Source organism: Erythrolamprus reginae, chromosome 4 (assembly GCF_031021105.1).
Source record: "Erythrolamprus reginae isolate rEryReg1 chromosome 4, rEryReg1.hap1, whole genome shotgun sequence".
Classification (NCBI taxonomy): Eukaryota; Metazoa; Chordata; class Lepidosauria; order Squamata; family Dipsadidae; genus Erythrolamprus; species Erythrolamprus reginae.
This window is the reverse complement of record NC_091953.1, coordinates 98,449,758-98,476,389: the sequence shown is the minus strand read 5'-3', so window position 1 is coordinate 98,476,389 and position 26,632 is coordinate 98,449,758. Positions and strand designations below refer to the sequence as shown.

The 26,632-nt window shown below is 41.7% G+C and overlaps 1 protein-coding gene across 1 annotated transcript; it reads right to left on the bottom strand.

The window, feature by feature from the left end:
- Positions 1-740: 740 nt before the first annotated feature.
- Positions 741-25,559, bottom strand: LOC139167362 (acetylserotonin O-methyltransferase-like). The gene is made up of 8 exons (XM_070751831.1): positions 25,473-25,559; positions 22,075-22,249; positions 20,753-20,882; positions 18,117-18,185; positions 13,006-13,124; positions 9,021-9,161; positions 8,754-8,876; positions 741-949 (listed from the first exon to the last, which is right to left on the bottom strand). Exons 1-8 carry the CDS (start codon positions 25,542-25,544, stop codon positions 741-743), a joined length of 1,038 nt encoding a protein of 345 aa, XP_070607932.1. The 5' UTR covers positions 25,545-25,559.
- Positions 25,560-26,632: the final 1,073 nt, after the last annotated feature.

Below are 26,632 nucleotides of genomic sequence, written 5' to 3'. Positions count from 1 at the left end.
AAACCTTGACAGCTAGGCAAAGGAATTTTTTTAATGGTACCAGCTAGCATGCTTATCCCTTTGATGATCTCATACAATACTGTCTGTTCCTGAGAACATGAACTTTCCCTGAGCTTTCCCCAGGCCTAGAAATGTAGGCCTAGAAATCCTGTACTGCAAAGCCTGTGCAAAAAGCTTATGCTAGCATAATGTGAACTAAGCACCAATGTGCGGCTTGCCATGTCTGGGCATGCTCAACCATACGGCCTTTGACCTGCGCAAGGAATACTACATGTCCATTCTTTTTATTTATTAAAATGTTGAAGTGGCTTTGCAATCATGGGTACTTGGTAGTGTGGAAAAGTGAAGGAACTGATTTAGAAGCGCGTAGCTGGTTCCATAAAGCAGGATTACAATGAATAAAACAACAGCCTGCTATTGATATAGCTAAAGTAAAAATAAGATACATAATGATTTGGTGAAAATAAGGCCAATCAGGAAGCCTAAAAATCCAGGCCTACCTGTACTGCAAAGCCTGTGCAAAAAGCTCATGCTAGCATAATGTTAACTAAGTACCCATGTGCGGCTTCTGGCCATATCTGTGCATGCCCAACCACATGGACTTTGACCTACACAAGGAATACTACAAAAAGGACCAGCTATTTAATATGTAGAGATGGAAAAAGAATATAATATATCTGTAATTAACCAAGACTTTGAGTCTGCAATTTTGTCTTAAATATTTAACAGGAAGGGCAACATTATTTTTTCCCTAGAATAATTTGAAAGTGGTTTCTTTTCTTCCACTCAACTTCTTGGAAACCAGCTTTGCGAAGAAGCACATTAAACTCAGATGGTGATCGTTCTCTCCCTTCAGTGTAGAGCAACATTATCAGGGAATACATGTGGGCTGCTAATGACCCTCTTCTATCTTCATCAAGGAACATTTCCAATATTAGGACACCACCACCTGTTTTGAAATATATTTCAAAATATATATTTGGAGATGAGAAAATACTGCTATAATACTTATTTCAACATCCCAATGAATATTACATAATATTTTGAAAATACCCAAATTTTATGTTATGAATCTTTCTTTCAAATATGTTATATTTATTCTTGCCAACAGACAATACAAACCAATTTGTTGTTGTTATTGTTCTTCTTGGATAGGTTGTCAATTTGCAGATATTTTAAGTACAGTGGTCTCCAAGGCTTTCCTCAGTTTTTTTCTAGACCATGTAAAGCTTTTCCTTGCTAAAATTCTGTTTGTGTTTCATTACATTATATTATAAAGGTAAAGGTTCCCCGTGTCCAGTTATGTTTGATTCTGGAGTGGTATTCATCTGTTTCCTAGCCAAGGAAACCAGCATTGTGGAAAGATACTTCCATGGTCAAATGGCCAACTGCAAATAATGCTGTTACATTCCCATTGATGTGGTATCTAATTACCCAGTTGCATTTGCATGCTTTTGAACTGCTGGGTTGGCAGGAGCTGGAGCAAGTAACAGGAGCTCACACCATTGTGTGACACTCGGGTTTCAAACTCTGGCTGTCAGTTTTCCAAGTAATTTTTAATTTTATTTTTATTTTTAAATATACATCAATATCAATGCATGAACATTGTGACTTCTGGGTATAATTGTTTTTGATACAAACAACAACATTAATCAAAATTATATAATCTTAGCATTGATATACAGTGGTACCTCGACATACGAATTTAATTCATGCCAGAGCCGACCTCGTATGTCAATCAATTCGTATCTCGAACGAATGCATTTAGATTTGGCTTTTCGTGCCGAGATAACTGGAAAAAATGGAATTCTTGCGCCACCTAGTGGACTATCGGCTTGTATCCCGAATTTGAGCTCAGGTGTCGAACAGAAATTTTACTTGCGTCTCAGCTCATAACTTGGAATACTCGCATGTGGAGCAGCTCGTATCTAGAGATACTACTGTACATGTTTGTTTTAGAGTAGTTAATTCAATATTTCAATGTTCCATTTAAATGCCAATAACTGTATTAAGCATATGCAGTGGTACCTCTACTTACGAACTTAATTCGTTCCGTGAGCAGGTTCATAAGTAGAAAAGTTCATAAGAAGAAGCAATTTTTCCCATAGGAATCAATGTAAAAGCAAATAGTGCATGTAAACCCATTAGCAAAATCCAAAACTTTAGAAGCAAGGCGAATGGAGGGTGGGGAGAGGCAGAGAAAGTGGACATATAGAGGGAGAAATAGGAATGGGTGGTTGGACAAGCTCTAAAAGGTAAAAGGGGACGTATAGAGGGAGAAATAGAAGGGGGGCTTGGACAAGCACCAAAAAGGAACGTATTGAGGGAGAAATAGGAATGGGTGGTTGGACAAGCAGCAAATAGAAGGGGGGGGCTTGAACAAGAACCAAAGGGGGACGTATTGCCTCAGGCTTTAGCCATAAAAGGCTTTAGCCATACGTCCTTTTTACAGAGACAAAACTTTTGGTGCTTGACAATTGCAATGTATAACTATGAAAGATGGTCCATAAGGAAGGCTGAGCACCAAAGAATCAAGCCTTTGAACTATGGTGCTGGAGGAGACTCCTACAAATCCCTTGGACTGCAAGATGATCAAACCGGACAGTCTTAGAAGAGATCAACCCTGACTTCTCTTTAGAAGGCCAGATCTTGAAGATGAAACCCAAATACATTGGCCACCTAATGAGAAGAACACCCTAATGCTGGTAAGGATTGAAGGCAAAAGAAGGGGATGATAGAAAATGAGCTGGCTGAAACAGTCAATGTAAGATTTAATGGACAGGAAGGCCTGGAGGAATGTTGTCCCTGGGTTTGCGATGGATTAGACATAAATTCACAGATATTTTTTGAACCATCTTTCAACCTCCAAGAAAAAGAAGATATAGCTGGAAGAATCACTCTGGACCCACATTTTTTCAGTATTGCAGCTGAATAAAATATGCTAAGATGCTAGTTGAAGGCCCAGGAGCACTGGATGCAGAAATGACACTAAATTTAGGGGAGTTCAAAATGTGAGCCATGTATGAACTTTGTGAGTTCCTTACCAGATTTAACTTTCTGTGTGTAACTGGGTGGAGGAGGGAATAAAAGGAGGGCTTGGGAGCAAGTGGCGGAGACAGAGGAAAAAGAGGATAAGAGAAGCTTTTGAAAGCAGAATCTAAAAAGAGTTTAAGTTTTGTCTCTGTAAACTAAATTGGGATGGAATTCAAGCCCATCAGAAAATGCTGAGATGTTGTTTTGTGAGAATGTGAGAACATATTGCAGCCTTGAGAGGCTGTTACAATTAGAAATGTAGCTAAGTAACGTTTGAATGCTGACTCCTTTTGAAGATAACTTTTGTTTCTTTAAACTCATCGAAATTCATAGCGTTAGATGAAAATGTAACACTATGGAAAGGAATGTCTCTGCTGTGTTTGCTTAGAAACAGCCGGCCGGTTAGAGCCGTGCGATTGGCGTCCCTATCCAAGGTTCTGATAGGGCGCTTTCCATAGTTACTTTGTAAGCGGGAAAGTTACTGTGTATTGATTGGTTCCTGCCTCAGCCTGCAGTGCTATATAACTCTGTATGTATTTGAATGTTCTCTCTAAGCCTGTACCTGCCTGGCTGGCATGCATTCCATATTAAATCTATCAGTTACCTAAGGCCTCCTCTGTTTTACTGGCGACGAGGATTCTAGCCATTTCTTCGGAGAATTCTATGCTTGGACTCTGTAAGTAAGTGAAGATGTCAGTGCAGCTTACTTTCGCCCCCTTCAATCCCCAAGGGGAGATGTGGGACTCCTATGTCGCCCGTTTCGATTGCTTCTTAATCTCCAATGGGTACACGGAGATTTCCGGGGATAGGAAAAGATCGTATTTCCTGGGGTTTTGTGGCCCCGAGATGTTTGAAACTGCCCGCGCATTGTTTGCCCCTACTTCGATCCACGACGTTTCGTGGGATGACTTTTTAAAAACATTGCAGGACCATTATGCCCCAGCTCCCTCACGGTGTGCACGGCGCTATAAATTTTATCAGCGGAACCAAGCCGAGGGGGAATCTATAAACGACTATGTGGCCGCCCTTCGCCGAGCGGCATTGTATTGCGAATTCGCTGACCTGAACGATTACCTCCTTGACAGGCTTGTAATTGGGGTGAGAGATGGTCGTCTTAAGCGGCGTCTCCTGGCCATTAGGGATCTGACATTCCAAGCGGCGCTAGCGGAGGCTCGTGCGTTTGAGCTGTCAACGCAGTCGCTTGCAGCCATGGACAGCGCCGTGAATGTCACCCACAAGAGTGCTGTTTCCATGGATAAGGCCGCCGTTCTTCCTGAAGAGGAAGGCATTCTTGGGGCAGAGGAGGAGGAGGTGTGCAAATTGGCAGTGAATAGGAACCGAGATGCTCCTTCCACACGACCCCGGCCGCCCCAGTCACCTTGTCGGGGGTGTGGGGGTAATCATCTGAGGTCCTCCTGCCCTTCCCGTGATTCAGTGTGTTGGCACTGCGGTGCCAAGGGGCACCTTTCCAGGGTCTGCCGTTCTCGCAGAGTTTCCACAGCCACGACCCGGGAGCAACGAGAGCCCCAAAGTTTCACTCCCCGATGGCAGAGGAAATTCCCTCCAAACCGGCGGGAGGATTGCAACGCTATCTATAGCCGGCCACGTTTGGCTACCACTTTTGTAAAGGAGATATCTAATTCGGCGGAGAAGATTTCGTTGGAGGTCCAGTTGGGAAGCTCGAGGTGCCCAATGCAAGTGGACACTGGATTTGCTCACTCCCTAGTTTCGTGGGCAACATTGAAGCGCTGTTTCCCAACTATCAGCAGAGGTCGCCTGTTTCCATGTGCTGTGCAACTGAAGGACTACCAAGGGGCACCAATTCCTGTCCTGGGGGAGGGTCGTTTTCCAGTCCGTTTCAAAACTTTTGTGGGCAAATTGCCTCTGATTGTAATTAATGGGCCGTTCTCTAACCTTTTAGGATTGGACTGGTTCAAGGCATTGGGACTCTCTGTCATTGGGGTAAATGCTGTCAGTGATATGGGGAGGTTTGAGGTTCTAGCACAGGAATTTCCGACAGTATTTGATGGCCAGTTGGGCTGTTATACGGGAACCCCGATTTCATTTGGGTTAAATCCACAAGTACCGGCGGTTCGTTTAAAAGCCCGCCGGGTGCCCATTCCTCTTCGGCCGAAAGTGGATGAGGAGCTGGATAGGCTAATTGCCCAGGGGGTGCTAGAGCCGGTGGATCAGGCCAAATGGGAAACCCCGGTGGTTATTGCTTTTAAGGGGGATGGGGGAATTAGGCTGTGTGGGGACTACAAATGTTCCATTAACAAAGCATTGGCACATCACTCATATCCGCTGCCAGTGGTGCAACAGCTGCTGCATACCCTGGGAAAGGGTCGGGTGTTCGCGAAGCTTGATCTCTCTCAGGCTTATCAGCAGCTCCCCGTCGACCCCCTAGCTGCGGAAGCGCAGTCAATCATCACCCACCGGGGGGTCTTCAAGTGTCACCGTTTACAATTTGGGGTCTCCATTGCCCCAGGGATATTCCAGGGCCTGATTTCATTTCATTTATTTCATTTATTGGATTTATATGCCGCCCCTCTCCGAAAACTCGGGGCGGCTGATGGAAAGGTTGCTATATGGGCTCGAAGGAACTGTGCCATATTTTGACGATGTCCTGGTGTCGGGGAGTTCCACAGACGAGTTGATGGCACGAGTAAGGATGGTTTTGTCCAAGTTTAGGGACGCGGGACTTAAACTGAAGGAAAAGAAGTGTGTCTTCGGAGTCCCGAGGGTGGAATTCCTGGGTTTTATTGTGGATGGAGAGGGAATTCACCCTACCCCTGAGAAGACACGGGCGATTAGGGACGCCCCCAGGCCACAATCCAAGGCAGAGCTGCAAGCCTTTTTAGGACTCTTAAATTTTTACACGGTTTTTATTCCGCATAAAGCTTCGGTGGCCGAACCATTGCACCGTCTTTTGGACAAGCATTCAAACTGGCACTGGGGGGACAGGGAGGAACTGGCATTCAACGGGGTCAAAGCAATACTATTGTCCAACAATGTGCTGGCCCAATACTCACCGGGATTACCTTTAGTATTGACCTGTGACGCTTCACAGCACGGGGTGGGCGCTGTTCTCAGCCACAGACTGCCCAATGGAACTGAAGCCCCTCTGGCATTTTTCTCTCGCACGTTGGCAAGGGCGGAGAGGAATTATGGGCATATAGACAAGGAGGCACTGGCACTCATTGCAGGGGTCAAGCGGTTCCACGATTACCTATATGGCCGGCATTTCGAGCTGGTTACTGACCACCAACCATTGCTGGGGCTTTTGTCTGGCAACCGTCAAAGTCCAGTGGTCCTATCACCCAGAATGTCACGCTGGATCGTCTGTTTAGCGAATTACAATTACACACTGACCTATAAGCCAGGACGCCACATAGCACACGCTGATGCCCTGAGCAGATGTCCGCTGCCAGATGTTCTAGTCGACCCCGCTCCGGCGTGCTCTGTGTTCGCGCTATCTGAGAGTGCTATCCCTATTTCTGCAACCGAGGTAGCTGGAGTAACTGGACGGGATGCTATACTATCCCAAGTGAGGCAATGGGTGTTAAGGGGATGGCCATCTGCAGCCCCCGCAGACATATTTGTTCCATTTTTTAGATGCCAATCGGAGCTCTCTGCAGAGAAGGGGGTGGTGCTGCGAGGCAGCAGGGTGGTGGTTCCAGAAACCTTGCGCAGCCAGGTGTTGGCACTATTGCACAGGGGTCACCCGGGCATAGTGCGCACGAAGAGCTTAGCTCGTGACTATGTTTGGTGGCCAGGAGTGGACAAGGCGGTAGAGCTGAGGGTGGCAGGTTGTGCTGCGTGCCAAGAAAGTCGTCCTTTCCCTCCCCGGGCTGAGCCGCTGGTTTGGGAACCACCAGCAGGACCTTGGGCTCGCATACACATTGATTTAGCCGGTCCCTTTATGGGACAGACCTTCCTAATAATCGTGGATGCCCATTCGAAATGGGTGGAGGTCGTCCAGCTTAGGTCTACCTGTGCTCAGGCAATCATAGATGCTCTAATGACCTTATTTGCTACGCATGGATTCCCCGACCTCCTCATCTCAGACAACGGTCCACAGTTTACAGCAGTGCAGTTTGAGTCATTCTTGGCATCTGCTGGCATCAGACATGCGTTGAGCTCGCCGTGGCATCCGACTAGTAATGGCCAGGCGGAATGGGCAGTTCGGTCTGCAAAAGACGCCCTAAAAAGGATGCCGCAAGGTTCTTGGCAGGAAAGGTTAGCAGATTTGTTGCTAGCGCAACATTCCACCCCCTGTGTGGCCACGGGCAAAACCCCGGCTGAATTATTGATGGGTCGCAAGCTCCGAATCATCTTAGACAGACTGCACCCGTGGTATTCCCAAACTGTCCAGTGGCCAGTAACCCTGGCCAGACAGGTAAGGGTAGGAAATGCCGTTTTCGTTCGCTCATACTCTGGGGGACGAAGTTGGGAAAAAGGAAGAGTAAGCAGGGAACTGGGGCCTCGGTCTTTCGAAATCGAACTATTGGATGGTAGGATTTGGAAGAGGCATTTGGACCAGATCCGAATTGACAGGGCGGGCGACCTCCGAGGAGAAAGGGATCCTGGGCAGACAGAATCTGCTCACAGTGAGTTATTGTTGCCCGGAAGGATTTTGGGGGAAAACGCCTCCACGGAGTCATTGAGGGGTGAGGCATTTCCGGATACTGAAGAGGGAGTACAAGAACCTAATTTGGGAAAGGTTTTAGAGCCGGCGGTCATGCTTCGGCGCTCTGAGAGAGTGCGCTACAAACCGGCATATTTAGAGGACTATGTATGTGTCAATCAAGGGGTTAGGAGTGCTGTGTTTGCTTAGAAACAGCCGGCCGGTTAGAGCCGTGCGATTGGCGTCCCTATCCAAGGTTCTGATAGGGCGCTTTCCATAGTTACTTTGTAAGCGGGAAAGTTACTGTGTATTGATTGGTTCCTGCCTCAGCCTGCGGTGCTATATAACTCTGTATGTATTTGAATGTTCTCTCTAAGCCTGTACCTGCCTGGCTGGCATGCATTCCGTATTAAATCTATCAGTTACCTAAGGCCTCCTCTGTTTTAGCCTCTGTAGTTTGTTACCCACCTTGTCAGAATAGCTGACAAGGAAGGGGAGGGTTACTTTATAATCAAGGTATATTAACAAGCATCTCGCTTTTGTAGGATGTTGCCTCATGAGGGGGGTCAACAATGCCTTTGGCCAAAAACATTTAAATACACAAAGAGAATAAAACTTTTCCATTCTCTTTGCCCAAACATCTTGTCTGGATTCTTTTGTAAAAATTCAGCAATCACTTTTATGGGGAAAGCCTGAGAGAAACAAAGGGATAGGATAGCAGAGGCTTTTGTAGGCCAAGCCTGATAGAAGAGGGTAGGATAGACATCTGTGATGCAAGCCTGAGAAAGAGAAGAGTTTGAGTGAAAGGAGACAAGTAGAGGAAACAAGGACGGAGCAGAGGCCATGGAAGGAGCACCCAGTGGGCTGTTCAAAAGAGAAGGAAGAGCGAATAATAGGAAGAAGCTCTAATCAGCCAACTGATTACCACCCCATTGTAAGACCTGCCTGCTGAGAGAAGGCATGGCCCTGGAAAGTACAGGTGTATCAGAGAAGGAGCAGGATGAACTGACAGCCATACAAAGCGGGATAGGAGAACCCAGACTTCAGTGACCCTTGCGAGGGTAAGTGCTACATATAATTAAAGAACACCTACCAGGTTTGCAGGCCTGATACACTTTATGTAGCAGCTGCAAACATCTTTCCTCTGTCCAGTCATGAAGAATCCTGGCAAAAATGTACAAGTCCGCTTTGGGAAAGGGATCTTTTAAAAAATCACCTACAAAAGTAAAATCTCATTGAGTACCATGTCTTCCAATAATCTGTTCTCCCTTTAAAAAACACAGAATCCAGTCTGCCTATGAAAGCTTCTTGTGCTTAGCAAGACATGAGTTCAACCCGCAAGGATCATTGCATCTTTTACCTGCATGGAAAGTGATTTTGGTCTCTTCTGAAGACAAACAATGGTTCTTGGAGGCTTCCACTACTTCAGGGAGGTCAAAAATGGTCATAGTGCATTTTGGGTAGAGTGAAATTAATCCCTTAGCTAAGCCACCAGTGCCTCCTTAAATACAAACAAAGTGTAATTAAATAACGGCAAAACAAAATTTTGTACATGTCCAGCTTTTCCCCCTGAAGCTACCAGACTATTATTTCTCTACAACTGCATATCAGATTAATTGGAATTTAACAATTTCAAAAATGTGGCAAGTGTCTTTCAAATTTGCTTTACATATCATGGAAAACAAATATTAATAGGGAAAAAGAGATTGAGTCAATTTGTTTTCAATTTTCTTATTTTTATAATTTTTTATTGTTTTTCAATTTTAAACCTCTATATATTATATTATAATTTCAATTTTAAACACCATTATATTATAACACAGATCTACACCTGTTTTCATACATCTTTTTGTTGATAAAGTTCATACATTGTTTCTTATATTTATAAAGCATGTCCATTTTGGCACATTTATAAATGTTATCCATTAGTACATTATCGGGTAGCATTTGATTGTCCTTCCAATATTGTGCATAAGTGATTCTTGCCGCTGTTCTTATATGTAATATTAAATATTGAATGTTTTTGGGGTGTTGTTTTCTTATTATTCCAAGTAAAAAGAATTTTGGAGTATATTCTATTGCCCTTCCTTTGATATCTTGTAGCCAATTATGTACTTTCTAATAATAACCTCTTGCTTCAGAACATGTCCACCAGTATTGGATCCCAACCTGGATGAGGGGCAAAATCTCACGAGAGGACACTTGGGCATGCAAGATTTCAGTGATTTAATACCTCCATTTATTTGTATGATTAAAATTTAGCCCTCCTCATCTGGAAATAAGAGTTTTGGATTTAATTGTACTTTAATATAAGTGGCTATTCCCCTCTTTTTCTTTTTTTACTGAAGCTGAAGTGAAAAAACATTTTCCAGAATATGGTGATGGAATTTTTTAATGTGGGTTTCTTGGATACAGGTGATATTGTGGTCTTTCTTTAATAGTTTATGAAATATTATTTTTCTTTTCTTAGGGTAGTTTAAACCATTTATGTTTATTGATAATAATCTTACATTATCCTTTATTGCTTTTATTTGTAAGTCTTTTTCATTTCTGTCCTTTGGCAACTAATTGCGATCTGGTTGTAGCTCCTTTTTTGTCATTATAATCTTGTCTTTCCTTGGTCTTATTATCAATAAGGTTTTCTTCAGAACTTATGTCCTCTCTGCTTTCTGTTTCTTCTACTTCTTCACCACCTTGCTCCTCTGCCCTCTTAATGTTTTCCTCAAAAATTCCTTGACTTCTTTTGTTCTGCTAATTCTATATTTTCTTTCCATAAAAGTAATTATCAAGCCTTTGGGTATTAACCATTGAAATGGCCCTCTATGTCTATTTAGTTTAGAGGTAAGAAAGTGTAGGGTCGCCACTATTCCCTTACACTTCTTGGAATTTGCTTCAAGATGATAAGCTCTTTATATGTGATTGCATTGTTCCTTGCTAAATTGTAAACTTTGTCACTCGCTATCTTTTTAGAGAACCGGACATGAACCTCTCTCAGCAGTGTGTTTCTATAAGCATAGCTGGTGTAAACTCTGTAGATTTCATCCAATTCCTTGAGTGCTCTTTGAGGTGTCGAGTTTATAATACTTGCAATGGTTTCTGCCATTGTTTCTGGGAGATTTTCTTCTTTTGATGCGGGTACATTTTGAAATCTTTTAAAAAATGCTGCTTTCTCTAATTCGAGATTGTGGATGGCTTCCTCTAAGTCGCATTTAGTTTACTTCATTTGGGTTTATGTCTGTTGGAGCTTAGTTTCTATTTTGTCAGTTTTCTCCTCAATGGTCTTTATCCTTTGTTTTGTTTAGAATTTCTTATATGGATTCCATCTTTTCATCCAAGCTGCATACCCTTTCATCGATCCTTTTAATGTCTTACCTCATTTCTCCCATATTCCTGGTCATTGCTTTGTAATTCCTATATATCAATACCTGCATTTTAATCATCATCTCCTCAAGAGATAACTATGTTACTGAGGATGATTGTGTAGATGTCATTTTTTTCTCTGATTGATCCTTCTGCCCTATGCTGACCTTGTGGTGTTGAGGGTAGAGGGAGTGTAGTGGTCTTTTTTTCCATGTTGAATTGTATGGTTGTAGTTATTGTAAACATTTATTTATTTATTCATTAATTAATTCATTTATTTATTGGATTTATTTGCCGCCCCTCTTTGAGGACTTGGGGCGGCTTACAGCATATTAAAAAAAACAACCCATTAACAATATCCTAAATCCAACATTAATACAAATTAACTAGTCTAAAACTCAAATTCATTAAAAATCAATCACTCTCATTCATATGATCAAGCATGCATTCCATGCATCAGCCAGGGGCTAATTATCCAGTGGCCCAAAGCCTATCAGTACGAATGGGTCTTCATGTTCTTGCAGAAGGCAAGGGAGATGGGGGCAGTATGAATCTCTGATTCCAGAGGGCCAAGGCTCCCACAGAGAAGGCTCTTCCCCTAGGCTCCGCCAAAGGACATTGCCTAGTTGTCGGGACCCAGAGAAGGCCCACTCTGTGGGACATGGCCAGTGGACTAGGGCTTATATCACTGAAGGTGGTCCAATAAGTAATCTGATCCGATGCCATGTAGGTCTTAATAGATATAACCAATACTTTGAATTGCATTTGGAAACCAATTGGAAGCCGATGCAGCCCACGGAGTGCTGGAGAAACATGGGTGTACCTTAGGAGGCCCATGACCATTCACACGGCTGCATTTTGCATGATTGGTAGTCTCTGAACACTCTTCAAAGGCAGCCCAATGTAGAGAACATCGAACTAGTCAAACCTCAAGGTGATAAGGGCATGAGTGACTGTGAGTAGAGACTCCCTGTCCAGGTAGGGCTGCAGCTGGCATACCAGGAGAACTTGGGTGGATGCACCAACAAAAGCCAGAGCACATTGTGAGCCATCTAGCCTGTTGCCAGTGCCTACGCTGGCTCTGAAGGCACCCTTATGGGATTCCCAACCGTCGGCATCATCTCGACCCACCACTGGGACATCATTGAGCTCCATGCCTCTACAAACATCGCACCAGTCTCCTCCAACTCTTTCCCCAGTCAGGGAGCTCCAATCGACAGCCATCTCACCTGCCCTACCTGCTCTGGTAGTTGCCTTTGAGGAACTGCGCTACTCTGGAAGGCCGCACAAATGGCCATCTTATCTTGATTACTATGTGTGTACTTGCCAGGTGAGGAGGGGTATTATGTCCTGGCTACAACTGGGTCGGCCCCTATTGGCTGAATTTTCAGTGGGAGTTTCAAATCCTGGGATTGGCTGCCACACTCCATATATATAAGCCAGTTGGAGCCATCATTCCCCATTCTTATTTCCTTTTGTTTACTACTAGTGTTACTGTATCAATAAGCACCTATTTATCCATCCTGCCTCATAATTGAGCCATTTAACAGGCACCAAATCCCACCTCATCTTCAGTCATGAACTCTTTCATCCCCCAAATGTCCCCAAGCAAATTCAGTTTAAGGGTCCTTTACTCAACCGCCTGCCATTCTCTGATTTCAGTTCCTTCCTATCTTAGTTCTGCACTGAAAAGGGGGAGAAGGAGATGACTGTTTTCTTTTCAGAAGCATCTCATCCTTTCAAACACCTCTGCCAATTTAGCCACTGACTGTTATACCATTTCAGTTCAGAGTGTCAGTAATCATCTTTAAAACAGGACTATTTCTCAACATCTGCTATGGACATCCCAAACTGGTTTTTTTTGTTTTTTTGATCTCCTAAAGATTTCTCCTTTTTCAAATGCAGATGAAAAGTTTTGTAAGAGAAGCTAAAAAGCCATCCAGCCCAACATGTGAAGAAGATGGCAAAGTGCTGGCTGTACTTACCGCCCAGATCGCAAATGAGTTGGAACTGGGACAGGTCAAAGGCAGAAAGCACTTCTCTTCCTACTAGAGGCCAGAGCTCATACATGCAATTGGAGAAGGTTTGTAACTCTTCCTTTGATCTAGAATTGGAATAAACATCTCTAAATATAACTTTATAAATTGCTATTGTATTTACATATCTATGTTTGAATTAAAGGGATTCTTTTTTACAGCATCACTCAGTGTTCCCTTTTTTGGGTGTGGGCGGAATAGTGTAGTGTATGAGCGGCAGTCCCTTTGGGACTGGGCAACATAGAAGTCTAAAATGAATAAATAAATAAATAAATAAATAAATAAATAAATAAATAAATAAATAAATAAATAAATAAATAAATAAATATATACAGTGATCCCCCGCTCGTTGCGATGGTTCCGTTCCAGGAGCCCCCGCAACGAGCGGGTTTTCGCGAAGTAGCGATGCGGAAGTAAAAACACCATCTGCGCATGTGCAGACGGTGTTTTTACTCCCACAGCGCTAGCGAGGAGCCGAAGATTGGGGGCGGCGCGGCTGTTTGCCGCCGGCAAGGGGGGCTTCCTAGCAGCCCCCCAAACCCGGGTTGGGGGTCCGGGGGGCGCTGTCTCTCGGCGCTTTCGTGCTGAGTTCGGGAGCGAACTCGCTCCCCGACTCAGCTGGAAAGCGCCGAGAGACAGCGTGGACAGGCCCGTTCCTTGGCGCTGTCTCTCGGGGCTTTCGTGCTGAGTCCGGGAGCGAACTCGCTCCCCGACTCAGCTGGAAAGCGCCGAGAGACAGCGTGGACAGGCCCGTTCCTTGGCGCTGTCTCTCGGGGCTTTCGTGCTGAGTCCGGGAGCAAACTCGCTCCCCGACTCGGCTGGAAAGCGCCGAGAGACAGCGTGGACAGGCCCGTTCCTTGGCGCTGTCTCTCGGGGCTTTCGTGCTGAGTCCGGGAGCGAACTCGCTCCCCGACTCAGCTGGAAAGCGCCGAGAGACAGCGTGGACAGGCCCGTTCCTTGGCGCTGTCTCTCGGGGCTTTCGTGCTGAGTCCGGGAGCGAACTCGCTCCCCGACTCGGCTGGAAAGCGCCGAGAGAGAGCGTGGACATCGCCCGTATCTAGAAGAAGTTGCCACCCGAGCGCTCTTGCCCGGCGGGAGGCGAAGCATATGGGTGGGGGGGCTGTCAGGACACCCTCCCACCCCAGCACTTTGCATCCCGCCGGCAAAGAGCAATAAGGCAGCAGCTTCTGCCGGACACGGGCAATGGGCGGGACAGAGAAGCGGGAAGAATCAGGAGGTTCCTTTGGCGGCTGGAGGCTGCCTGGCACCCGCTGCAGCCAAAACAACAAAGCCAGGCAGCCCCCAGCTGCCAAAGGAGCCTCCTGATTCTCCCCGCTTCTCTGTCCCGCCCATTGCCCATGTCCGGCAGAAGCTGCCTCCCGTGCCGATGTTCCCCGCCAAGCCCAGTTCGGCTTCCCTGGCTGCTTGGCCGGAGGGGGGGGGCTCGGCCAAAAGGGGCTGGAGACGCAGCGATTTGCCTCCCGCTCCTCGCCCCTGTGCCACCGGCACATCATCTTCCCTCCCAGACAAAAAGGCCGGCCTTTGGGGATGAAGGGGTGTGTTCAGCTCTGCGTCTCCAGCTCCTTTCGGCCGAGCCCCCCCCCCCCCGGCCAAGCAGCCAGGGAATCCGAGCCAGGCTTGGCAGGGAACATCGGCACGGGAGGCAGGAGACGATCGGGCGACCGGAGCAGCAGCCAGGGAAGCCGAGCCGCGGGCGGGACCAGGTGGGGGCTGGAATTTCTCCGCCAGGGCGAAGGGCGGGCGAGCGGGTGCTGGGGAGGGCTTCTCGCCCTCCCGACAGCAAGAGGGGGGAGCGAACGGCGTGGGCAGGCGAAGGGCGGGCGAGCGGCAGCGAGGAGTTTGCGTGGGCGGTGGGGAAACTCCTCGCTGACGCCAGCAAGAGGGGGAAGACCCAGGGAAGCCGCTGCCATCTACGCATGCGTGCCCGGCACGCATGCGTAGATGGTATTTTTGACTTCCGGGTTGAAAAATAGCGAAGTACCCTGTTCGCAATGGTTGGGGACGCAATAAACGGGGGATCACTGTATATATATATGTAGATTGTTCTGAGTTCGGGTTTTGCCCTGTGTAATATTTTGAGTGTCTATGCGACGTTTCGGTGAAATCACATTCACCATCATCAGGCTGAAGTTTTAAGCTTCGTGTTGCTGTAAATATGAAAATGACACATAGACACTCAAAATATTACACGGGGCAAAACCCGAACTCAGAACAATCTACATACACATTCATATACCCATGAAAATCTACGAAAACATATATATATATATATATATATATATAAATTCCCTTCTTTTTATTAAAATTAATTAATAATGAAACAAAACCAAAATCTATTACTATTAAAACTAAAAAACCCAGCAAAACTAAAAACACAACTATTAATAAATCCATGCTTTAAAATCTTCATTTCTTAAATATTTATCATAGTAATTTAGTAATACTATGCAATACTATGAAAATCTATCTGAACACCAATGCATCAATTAATACATTTCCATATTTACTTTTCTATAATTTCATTCAATATTTCCAAGCTCAATTACTTTTCAGGCACTTAGCATTTACTATTATTAACTTTCATCAATCCTCTACATTTCCAAGTATATTTTAAATTCATAATGCAAACTCATAAAACCACACAATACATATCATAACCCCCTTTTTTATTCTATGTATCTTCCATTAATTTTACCTATGTAATTCTACATAGTTCTAAAACTGTAATTCAATTTTACAAATTAATACATCCTAATATTAAACAACAAAATTAAATTAAAAACAAAACATAAACATATATGAATTTCAGACTTCTTCCCCCCTCTAAATAGTACATTCCAATTTTGCTTTTTACTTTAAAATAATGTATGTGAAGTGTGCATAGGGATTTGTTCATAGTTTTTTTTATAGCCTGAGGGACAGTGAACTGGCCCCTGTGTAAAAGGTTTGGGGACCCCTGCCTAAATATATCTTTTACCATCAAGAAACCATGTTAACCATGATAAAACCTTGTGTTTTATCTTCTTTGTTAATTAAACTAATTTATGAGTGGAAATACAAAAGTATATTTGCTCCCAACTAGTATATTATGTTCACAGAAGGCTTCATTTTAACAGAAGGCTACAATTGTTTGCATATTTCTTTGGCTATAAATGCCAACCAGCAGTGGAATTTATTAAATATCTTGCTAAATATCTGTCCAGTCACTAAAGTATCATAGATTTGCTGATTCCTCTAGTTCAAAGTTTCGAAATGTATATTAGGATATTACTTAATGTTCAATTTTATAAGAATTCTGATTTAAGAGAACTGTCTGAGACAGCTTATTTACAATGTAAATAAGAGGCTGCCACGAGGAAGGGGGAGTCAAGTTATTCTCCAGAGCACCTGTAGGACAAGAAGCAGTGGGTGGAAACTAATCAAGGAGAGAAGCAACTTAGAAGCAAGGAGTGAATGTGAGAACAATCAATCCATGTAACTACTTGCCTCTAGAAGTTGTGAAGGCTCAAACATTGGAAGTTTTAAAGAAGATGTTGGATACCCACTTGTCTGTAGGGTTTTCTGCCTAAGCAGGGGGTTGGACTAGAAGACATCCAAGGTCCCTTCCATCTTGGTTGTTAGAAAATGTTTCACATTTTAAAATATCTGTACAAGCCACAAGAGACATCTCTTTAGAGGAACTTCTTCCCACCTTGTATACAATACTTCCAGAAACTGGGAATAACCATAAACAACTTCTACATCTAGTATCCAATATCCAGTATCTAGTTCAGGAAACACAGATCAGTTTGACATGCCTTGATTGTTAATGAATTATCTACCTTCAGTCTCTCTAGGACTTTCAGCTGACTTGCACCTAAGGAGGTTGTTTTAATTTATTTTTTTTTGCAAAAGCAAAACCAACATCATTTAGAAGCAATTACAAATGCCTTCAATGAGAATTAAAAAAAATACAATATCCAATTAGAAAAAGCCATACTTTTCTCTCTTTCTTTCTTCCCCGCTCCTTCCCCATGGTGGAAATCCAATCCAGTCAGTTTTAAAATCACGCCGCATTTTGGAGTCGGAGGGAGAGGGGAAATTAGCCGGCTGGGCTTTTCTCTCTTTCTCTCGAGGGTGGAAATCCAATCCAGTCAGTTTTAAAGTCATGCCACAAATGATCAAGGTCTGGTAACCTTATTCTAATTGCCAATTCCAGCGCAGAGGTCAGACCTCCGTGCTGGAATTGGAAACTCGTGGGCAGACATATCAAATCTCCTGCGCTACAGCGCACAACTCACATTAGAGAGAATACTGGCATCACTTAGATCAGTGATGGTGAATCTATGGCACGGGTGCCACAGATGGCATGCGGAGCCATATCTGCTGGCACGTGAGCCATTGCCCTAGCTCAGCTCCAATGTGCATGTGTGAGCCAGCCAGTTTATTTTTGGCTCACAGAGAGGCTCTGGGAGGGCATTTTTGGCTTCCAGAGAGCCTCTGGGAGGATGGGAGAGGGCAGTTTCACCCTCCCAAGGCTTCAGAGAAGCCTTTAGAGCCTGGGAAAGGCAAAACACGAGCCTACTGGGCCCACCAGAAATTGGATACATGATGTTTCCGGCCTCCAGAGGGCCTCTGGGGGTATGGGGGAAGTGGTTTTCACCTTCCCTAGGCATTGAATTATGGGTGAACTTGTGTGATAGTGCGCGCACATGCTCCTTCGGCACCCGAGGAAAAAAAAGGCTCGCCATCATTGATTTAGATGATGCTGATCAGCATTTGGAAAAATCTGTGTGTGAAACATGAAATAGTCCTAGTGGACAATGTTTGTTCCTGAAACAGAACAAACTCATATAGGTACTCTAACTGCAAATCATGCTTTGTACATTAAAAAGAAATGTCTGGTTAATTAGATGGGCCATCCCATTGAATATGGTGATAATGATGGGTCAAGAACATATGATAAAGAAAATAATGACAATGTTAAGATTAATCATATTGATTAGTTGCCCACAAAAATATTCTATTTCATGACCATTCTCTAAATATTAAAATGTTACCTGGAAATAGCCTCAAAAGGGTTGTCTGAGGGAAAGCCATATATTTTTGGAAGCTGCTTTTTTCCTTCCCTAAAAGAATGTTAAAAAGTTTTTAAAATTCCAAGTGAATAATTGTGGTATTTTCTTCTGCACAGAAGTATGTCCTAAATGTCTTACAGAAAAAGACCAGCTCACTTCCACACTTCTTCCTTTTTAAAGGAAATCACAGTTAAAAATCTTTTGTTTTTTGTTTTTATTTTTTAATTTTATTTTTTGGAGAAATTATTTTAATATTTTTGGTTTAAAAGATTTGGGGGCATTCCCAATTCAAGGTTTATGATGAATGCACTGTTGATGGATTTGTAGGGGAAAAACCCAAACTTTTTGTCTTAAGATTTACATTGGACAGATTAGTTCAAAATTCAATCACTAGGTTTTGTCTGATTTTTTGCAACCCCATGGACACTGGTCTCATGTCCTCCATTCTGTCCGAGACTTAATCCAAACTCATATTCATTGTGTCAATGACACTACCTATCTCATTCTTTGCCATCCCCTTCTCCTTTTTTCCTCCAATCTTTCCCAATATCAGGGTTATGTTGTGAACAAGGATCAACCTTCTAGCAGCTAACAAATAAGATGAAGATTGGAGTAATTGACAAGGACTAGAGGACTTGGAGTAGTCCTCAGGTTAAGACCATTTGTTTAGTGAACATTCAAAGTATGGATTGAATGAATGGTACTTATGATTGGTCATTGGAGTTCTAGACAATGTCTAATCTACATAATGATCATGATTTCTGATGTTTTCTGTCAGCTTCCTACAAGTAAAGTCAATGAGAAATGTGGCATGAAGCTGGAAGTCGCGATCACAAGAGGCTTTTGCTTAATGATCTACACAGTCCTCATAGATAATGATGGCAATTCAAAGTACTAGAATTGCAGTTACTAAGCAACATGATGACATGAAATCACACTTTATGATTACATCACTTAGTGATGTGAATTCCAGTTGTAATTGTTGCCAGCACTTGAATATGTTGGCATTTTCCTATTTTAAGAACTGTGCAACACACAAAAATGTTTTATGTTTATTCTGATTTCTGCTGTTTTTTTCCTTTGAATTTTTTACTTTTCAATTACTGCTTTCCATTTTACTTTAACTTCAACATGTCTCTTATGAGCTAAATTACTTTTAAAAGGAAAAAATAATTTTATTTTGATTGGCAGACATCTAATAATTATTGTTTTCATTTATTTTTGTTAAAGTTGTCTACAGAATAAATATATAAACAATAAAAAATCTGGAGAAATCTCAAAGTTAAAAAACCAATATGGAAAAGTATCATTTTTAAAAAGTAAAAAAACCCCAGTTATTAAAACACACCAGTATTTTCATTGTTTATCTTCTGACTTTTGTTAAATCCCATAGCAAATATCTTCAAATATCATTCAAACCAGTAAATTCTCTTATTTGGAAACTTTATAAACTTTAATCTCAGGTAATCATTTTAATGAAATGACTGTATGGCATAAGTTGAAATGTTTATTTTTATAATTAGGGTTTGCGTTTTGTTTCAGTTTGTCTCATGAAGTTTTTTGGCAATTGTTATAAAATAAATTGTTATGTTATCAATTCTCTTCTGAGATTTTCATTTTTTCTCACTGTTTGGGTAACTGTTCTCTATAGATCTGGGAGTTGTGACAGCCTCCCACCCAAGGAATAATCAGATAGAGCTCACTATAGTTTTTATAAGATTATTCATGATCAATCTGATTCTGCTAATGCTGGTATTGAATAATTAACACCAATTAATTGAGGTTTGATTAAAGATTTGGATGTGCTTATGTAGAATCTTACAACAATAGTGTACATTCCATGTTTTGAAATTAGAGAAAATAATCTCTAAAACAATCCAGATAGGCAGAAAATGGTCCTACTGCTTGACTTTCTAAAAGAAGGGAAATAATAAAAAATATCCTTTGATTTCAACGGGTAAATTCAGTGATGATGATCCAGTGCCATTGCAATTAAGGAAGAAAATGTGGTAATCTCACATTCAACATCCAAAATGTGAAATGCCTTAGTTTACTGTGGACAATGGTCTAATAATTCTGCTACTGCACGAATCCCAGCGGCCGATAAGGTCCCACAGAGTTGGCCTTCTCCGGGTCCCGTCGACTAAACAATGTCGTCTGGCGGGCCCCAGGGGAAGAGCCTTCTCTGTGGCGGCCCCGACCCTCTGGAATCAACTCCCCCCGGAGATTAGAACTGCTCCCACCCTCCTTGTCTTCTGTAAACTACTTAAGACCCACTTATACCGCCAGGCATGGGGGATTTGAGACACCTTTCCCCCAGGCTTATTACAATTTATGTTTGGTATGTATGTGCTGTTTGGTTTTTAATTATGATAGGGTTTTTAGGGGTTTTTTTAATATTAGATTTGTGCCAGTATAATATTGTTTTTATCGTTGTTGTGAGCCGCCCCGAGTCTTCGGAGAGGGGCGGCATACAAATCTAATAAATTATTATTATTATTATTATTATTATTATTATTATTATTATTATTATTATTATTATTAATTATTATTATTAAGATGACTTTTCCTGCTCTTTATTTATTCTAGTTTATTAGTCTCCTGCTGGATTTGTTTACCTCACGGCCTCAGGCAAATATTGCATTGATGGATACAACGACTCAGAAAAGAATTTCATGGAATAATACTGAGACTTTGGGCTGGATTTGACCAGGTAGAGATTGGTAAAGTCCGTGTTTTCATAAAGATCTAAAAAGGAAACAAAAATTACAGGTATCATTGTATATACCCATATATACTCGAGTATAAGCCGACCCGATTATAAGCCGAGGCACCTACTTTTGCCACAAAAACTGGGAAAACTTATTGACTCGAGTATACGGTGAGATTGGAAAATGCAGTGGCTACTGGTCACTTATAAAAATGGAAACCAAAAAAAATTACATTAATTGAGGTATCAGTAGATTAAATAGATAGATAGATGATAGATAGATGATCTATTCTGACTAGCTGATGAGGCCAGAACAAGGCCGAAATGGTGCCATCCTAGTCTCCCTTAATTTTAAAAATATTCAGCAAAAAACATGTGATACATACAGAATATAGTTGTCGGTTATGAATAAATTAACTGCCTTGAAATGGCCCTGGGTTGGGCCTAGAGGCAAAAAAGAGCTGTGACGTTCCTTCAATATACCAGGGTGATACGACATAAAAAACATATAGCCCCTCCCTGGTACAGAGCTGAAGGGATCAGGTCTGGTGGCACAGGGGCAGCACAGGGTGTATGTGCATGCATGCATGTGGGTGAAGGAATGGGTGTGGGCACAGGCGTGTGCGCTAGCACACACACACTTTTTGCATATGAACCAAAAAAAGTTCGCCATTACTGATCTAGGCAGACACAATTGTATGCAAGGGGGGAAAATAATAATAATATAATCACTGGTGCAAATAATGCAGATTTTTTAGGGTAATAAAACTGATCCTTAAAACAGTGTTTCCCAACCTTGGCAACTTGAAGAGATCTGGATTTCAACTGGCTGGGGAATTCTGGGAGTTGAAGTCCAGATCTCTTCAAGTTGCCAAGGTTGGAAAACACTGCCTTCAAACAAAGAAGGCTCCACACAATATGAAATTCCATTTGGTCTGTTGCATTGTTAAAAAACACTTATTGTCCAGTGGAGTATTTCTAAATTATGTTTTTATTGACAAACATGTATATATATTGTTGATTAAATTAGTGTTAGCATTATGTATGATGCTAACAAACGCATGCACAAACCAAGTTACTACACATCATAACAGCTTTCTGGCCTATGATTTCTGAAAAAAAAACACCTTCTACAAACTCTTGGATCTGTCAACATCCACAGGTGCAGTCACGTATTGCCCACCGTTATTGTTAACCATTCCAATTGCTTCCTGCTTCTCACAGGATTACCTTTGCCATCCTTCCATTCCAGTGTCAGGAGCTTTAATCCCACACAAGCCTCCAGCAGCCTCTGCATTCCAATGGGGCTGGTGCTCAACCGCTCAGCAACAGTTGTGGATGACAGTGGTTGCCCTGATTCCCTCAGGAGATCAAAGACACCCAGTTCACTAGCACTTGAAATTATCTAAGAAAAAGCAGAGAGCAAGAAGAAAAGCCGTGGGCAGTTCACTCAGTTCACATCCGAACAGTTCCAAAATCTATTTATGTTTTTGACTGAGGAAGAAACCAGGCAGGCCTACACATGTTAACCAGCCCCACCCGCTATTGAACAAGAGAGAAAATGCATTAAGTAGAGATCAATTAGTTTGTGGAGTCAAATCCTTTCTGTGCTGAATAAAACAAATATTCCTTTCTTGTACAGATTTGGACTTTGCTCAATTTATTTATGAACGTATTCCCATAGACACAGAGAAAGAGGGGAAGCATCCTTAGCATGGACAAGAGACTGGATGAGCCTAACAAATACTAGACTTCTTAACTTAGAAGGCCACGACCTCCATTCAGGGTGGCACTATTATCTTTGGGACGAAAAGCCGATAACCCACAAATACTTCTCCAACCACTTGATTAGGAAATCGCTTATCTACACCTGGAAAAAAATCAAAACTAAACTTTACAAAGGAATTCCCATGTGGTACGCCCCCCTAGAAGCCTATGTACACCCTAATTTACACAAAAGAAACAACATAATAAGATATAAAGATATTCTAAACCCAAATGGGGCAATCAAAACAAGGCTAGAACTTGAAAATCTGGGGCAAAAAGTGGAATGGTGGGAATACCTCCAGATTCAATCTAAACTTAACAAAGATTAAAAAAAATTCGGGATAAGGAAAAATGCCCCGTTAGATAAGCTTTGTATAGGATAAGCTAATTAAAATTTTTTACTGTTACTTAAATTACAATGAATTGGACAACTTTAACACAAAAATTAATGTCAAGAAATGGAATTTGGACCTTAAAAATGAAATTAAAGAGGAGGAATGGCAATCACTTTGGACTAGGAACTATACATTGACTATTGCCACTTCCTATAAAGAAAATTTGGTCAAAATGTTTTACCGATGGCATATTACTCCAATTAAGTTAACCAAATTGAATAATAAACTCTCACCAAATTGCTGGAAATGTCAACAAGAATTGGGCACTTACTTCCACCTATGGTGGCAATGTACTAAGGCTAAATTATTCTGGAATAAGATTGGAATTTGGATCGATGAAATTTTAAATTTGTCACTAGACAAAACTCCTGAATGCTTTTTATTGGGTATAATTAGACAAAATCTATTGAAATCCCAAGTTCACTTAATCATTCACATAACAACGGCAGCAAGACTATCTTATGCGCAGTGGTGGAAAAACGATGAGCTACCCCCAAATGAAGTAATAATTAAAAAAATAGTATACTGCGCAGAAATGTCGAAATTGACTTTATTAGTTAGAAATGAATCGCTGGATACTTTTAACAAATGTTGGGACCCTTTCTATAATTGGCTAGGAAGCAAAAGCGAGAATATTAGGCTCTAAGAGTGAAAAGTAAAATACATTCTTGAACTGTTACAAATCTGGTATAAAGTAATTAATTATCTTATAGAATAACTTGAGACTTTATATATATTTAAAGATGAAATTTTATTATTATTTGTTAATTTCTCTACAATATGTTTATTTCAATTCTGGCATTTAACATTCTGGATAATCTATTCGAAACATGGTATTAAGCAAACATAATTGGATCAAATTTTCGTTTTCAATACAGCTCCCCTGTTTATTCGCCGACACTTTTATCTTTGTTTATTTGTTTTGTTTTCTCTTTATTTCGTAATGTGTGTTTCTTGTTTTGTAATGTCTCATATGTTGTATTATACGATGTATATGTTTATATTTTAATAATAAAAAATTTAAAAAAAAAAAAAAAAAAGAGGGGAAGGAGAGAAAGAGGGAGATGGGGACGGGCAGGGGAGATAGCGATAGAAGATGCTCTCCACGAACTGAGGAAACCAGGTGTATTTATTTGGACCCCACTTCAGCCTTGAAGGCTTCTAGAACCATGACTGGTTATGTGTTCAACCACCAGAAAAGAACACATGTGTGTGCTGTGTTTAATATACATGGCATATATATATGGAATTAAATAGTATATTTTGGATGTTCAGTAGTAGTAAATAGATTGGGAAATTGTATCTCATTGAGGACTTTGAGGCGAGAGAGACCAGGCACCCTAACCTTAAACCTAATCCTTGATGTGAATGAGGTCAAGTTGGCCATGCCAACCCAGTCAAATTATCATGAAGCCACCCACACCCAGTCACACGACTGCAAAGCCACTCCTGCCCAGTCACATGACTGTCAAACCATTCCTACCCAGTCACATGACCATCAAGCCACACCTAACATCACATGACCATCAAACCACACCAGAAAATAAGCCATGCCCACAGCACTGGTGATTAAAAAATTTGGAACCATCCCTACTTAGATGCAATATTAGATATAGGACAGATATCGATTTTGTTGCCAGATTAAATTTAAAGCATGCAGGAAAGTATACAGTCACTAATTATTTAATAAATTGGCTGGGAGATATATTCATGGAAATCAACATTAGTCCCTACGACATGGAAACTCTATAAGCCTATAATCATTTGGTAATAAAAAAGATATTATGAATAACTACTAAGGAATTTACCTTATTATTATCATGGCATAATAAAATTGTATAAACTTAATTTTGATTTCTTATTGGCAAAAGAAGAGCATATTTGAAGAAGGATATCCAATGAAGCAAGTCTGTTCAAAAGGCACAGAAAAGATTACAATATAATTTTTGGTGCTTTTAGTTTTTTAAACCATTAAGAAGCTGAGAAATGGAAAGTCTTTTAGAAACATAGAAACATAGAAGACTGAGGGCAGAAAAAGACCTCATGGTCCATCTAGTCTGCCCTTATACTATTCCCTGTAATTTACGGTATCTTAGAATGGATATATGTTTATCCCAGGCATGTTTAAATTCAGTTACTGTGGATTTACCAAACACATCTGCTGGAAGTTTGTTCCAAGGATCTACTACTCTTTCAGTAAAATAATCAGTAATAGTAAATAGATTGGGAAATTGTATCTCATTGAGGACTTTGAGGTGAGGAGAGGCCAGAATCCTTGATGTGAGTGAAGTCAAGTTGGCCATTCTAACCCAGTCAAATGATCATGAAGCCACCCCCACCCAGTCACACGACTGCAAAGCCACTCCTGCCCAGTCACATGACTGTCAAACCACTCCTATCCGGTCCTATCCGGTTTTGTAGTTTCAAAGTTGAGAGTTCATATTTAGAAATATTAAGCCACTTTACCTTGAAAGTTATAAATGAATGCTGGTAGTTAAACAATGTTTGAATATTTTCAATTTCTTCTGGTGAACTCATTGTTCTTAACTTCTGTTGTTGACCAAAAGGACCTTTCTTCAGCCAAAATACCTGGTATTCCTGAGTGTAAAAATAGCAAAATAAAGGTGCCCATAAGATATCCCAGTATATAGTATGGGAAGCATTGTTAAAGAGAGAACAGTGCCACATTTAGAAAGTTTTCAAGAGTCCTTCAGCAAAGGCTCTTGAATAACATGAGCTGCCCTGAAAATTAGGAAAACCCTGAAAACCAGGAAACCAGGAATAGGAGTAAATGAGGAACGTCTGTGCTTATGTGCAGGTCTGGCTGACACACCTTAAGAAAAATGTGACATAGCTTTAAAAAATATAAATTTGCAGGATGGAGTAGTCTTTCTAAGATGGAAGTTTTCAATCTGAATGGAAAGCAATATATACAATCCAGAGAGAATATGAGGCCATTCTCTCAAGCAAAACAAACACAATGAAAGAAACGGAAATCCAGAAAGGGATTTGTTAAGTCAGCTTCTTTTCCAGCCAAGCATCTTAAACCTTCCTTTATATACAGTGTTCCCTCGATTTTTGCAGGGGATGCGTTCCGAGACCACCCGCGAAAGTCGAATTTCCGTGAAGTAGAGATGCGGAAGTAAATACACTATTTTTGGCTATGAACAGTATCCCAAGCCTTCCCTTAACCCTTTAAACCCCTAAATTACAATTTCCCATTCCCTTAGCAACCATTTAGATTATTATTCACCATGTTTATTTATTAAAGTTGATTAAAAAAAAGGTTTTTTAAAGGCAGACGAAAGTTTGGCAATGACATATGACATCATCGGGCGGGAAAAACCGTGGTATAGGGGGAAAAACCACAAAGTATTTTTTAATTAATATTTTTGAAAAACTGTGGTATAGACATTCTGCGAAGTTGGAACCCGCGAAAATCGAGGGAACACTGTACATTCACGTTAAACTACTCCTTTAATACCTGCCACCCATAAATTCCATGCCTGCCAGATCTTATTTATCTTGAGAATATAGGAGGTTGGGCTTTTTTCTTTTCTTTCTTTCTTCCTTCCTTCCTTTCTCTTTCTTTCTTTTTGTTCTTTCCTTCAGGGTGTCTGTTCCCT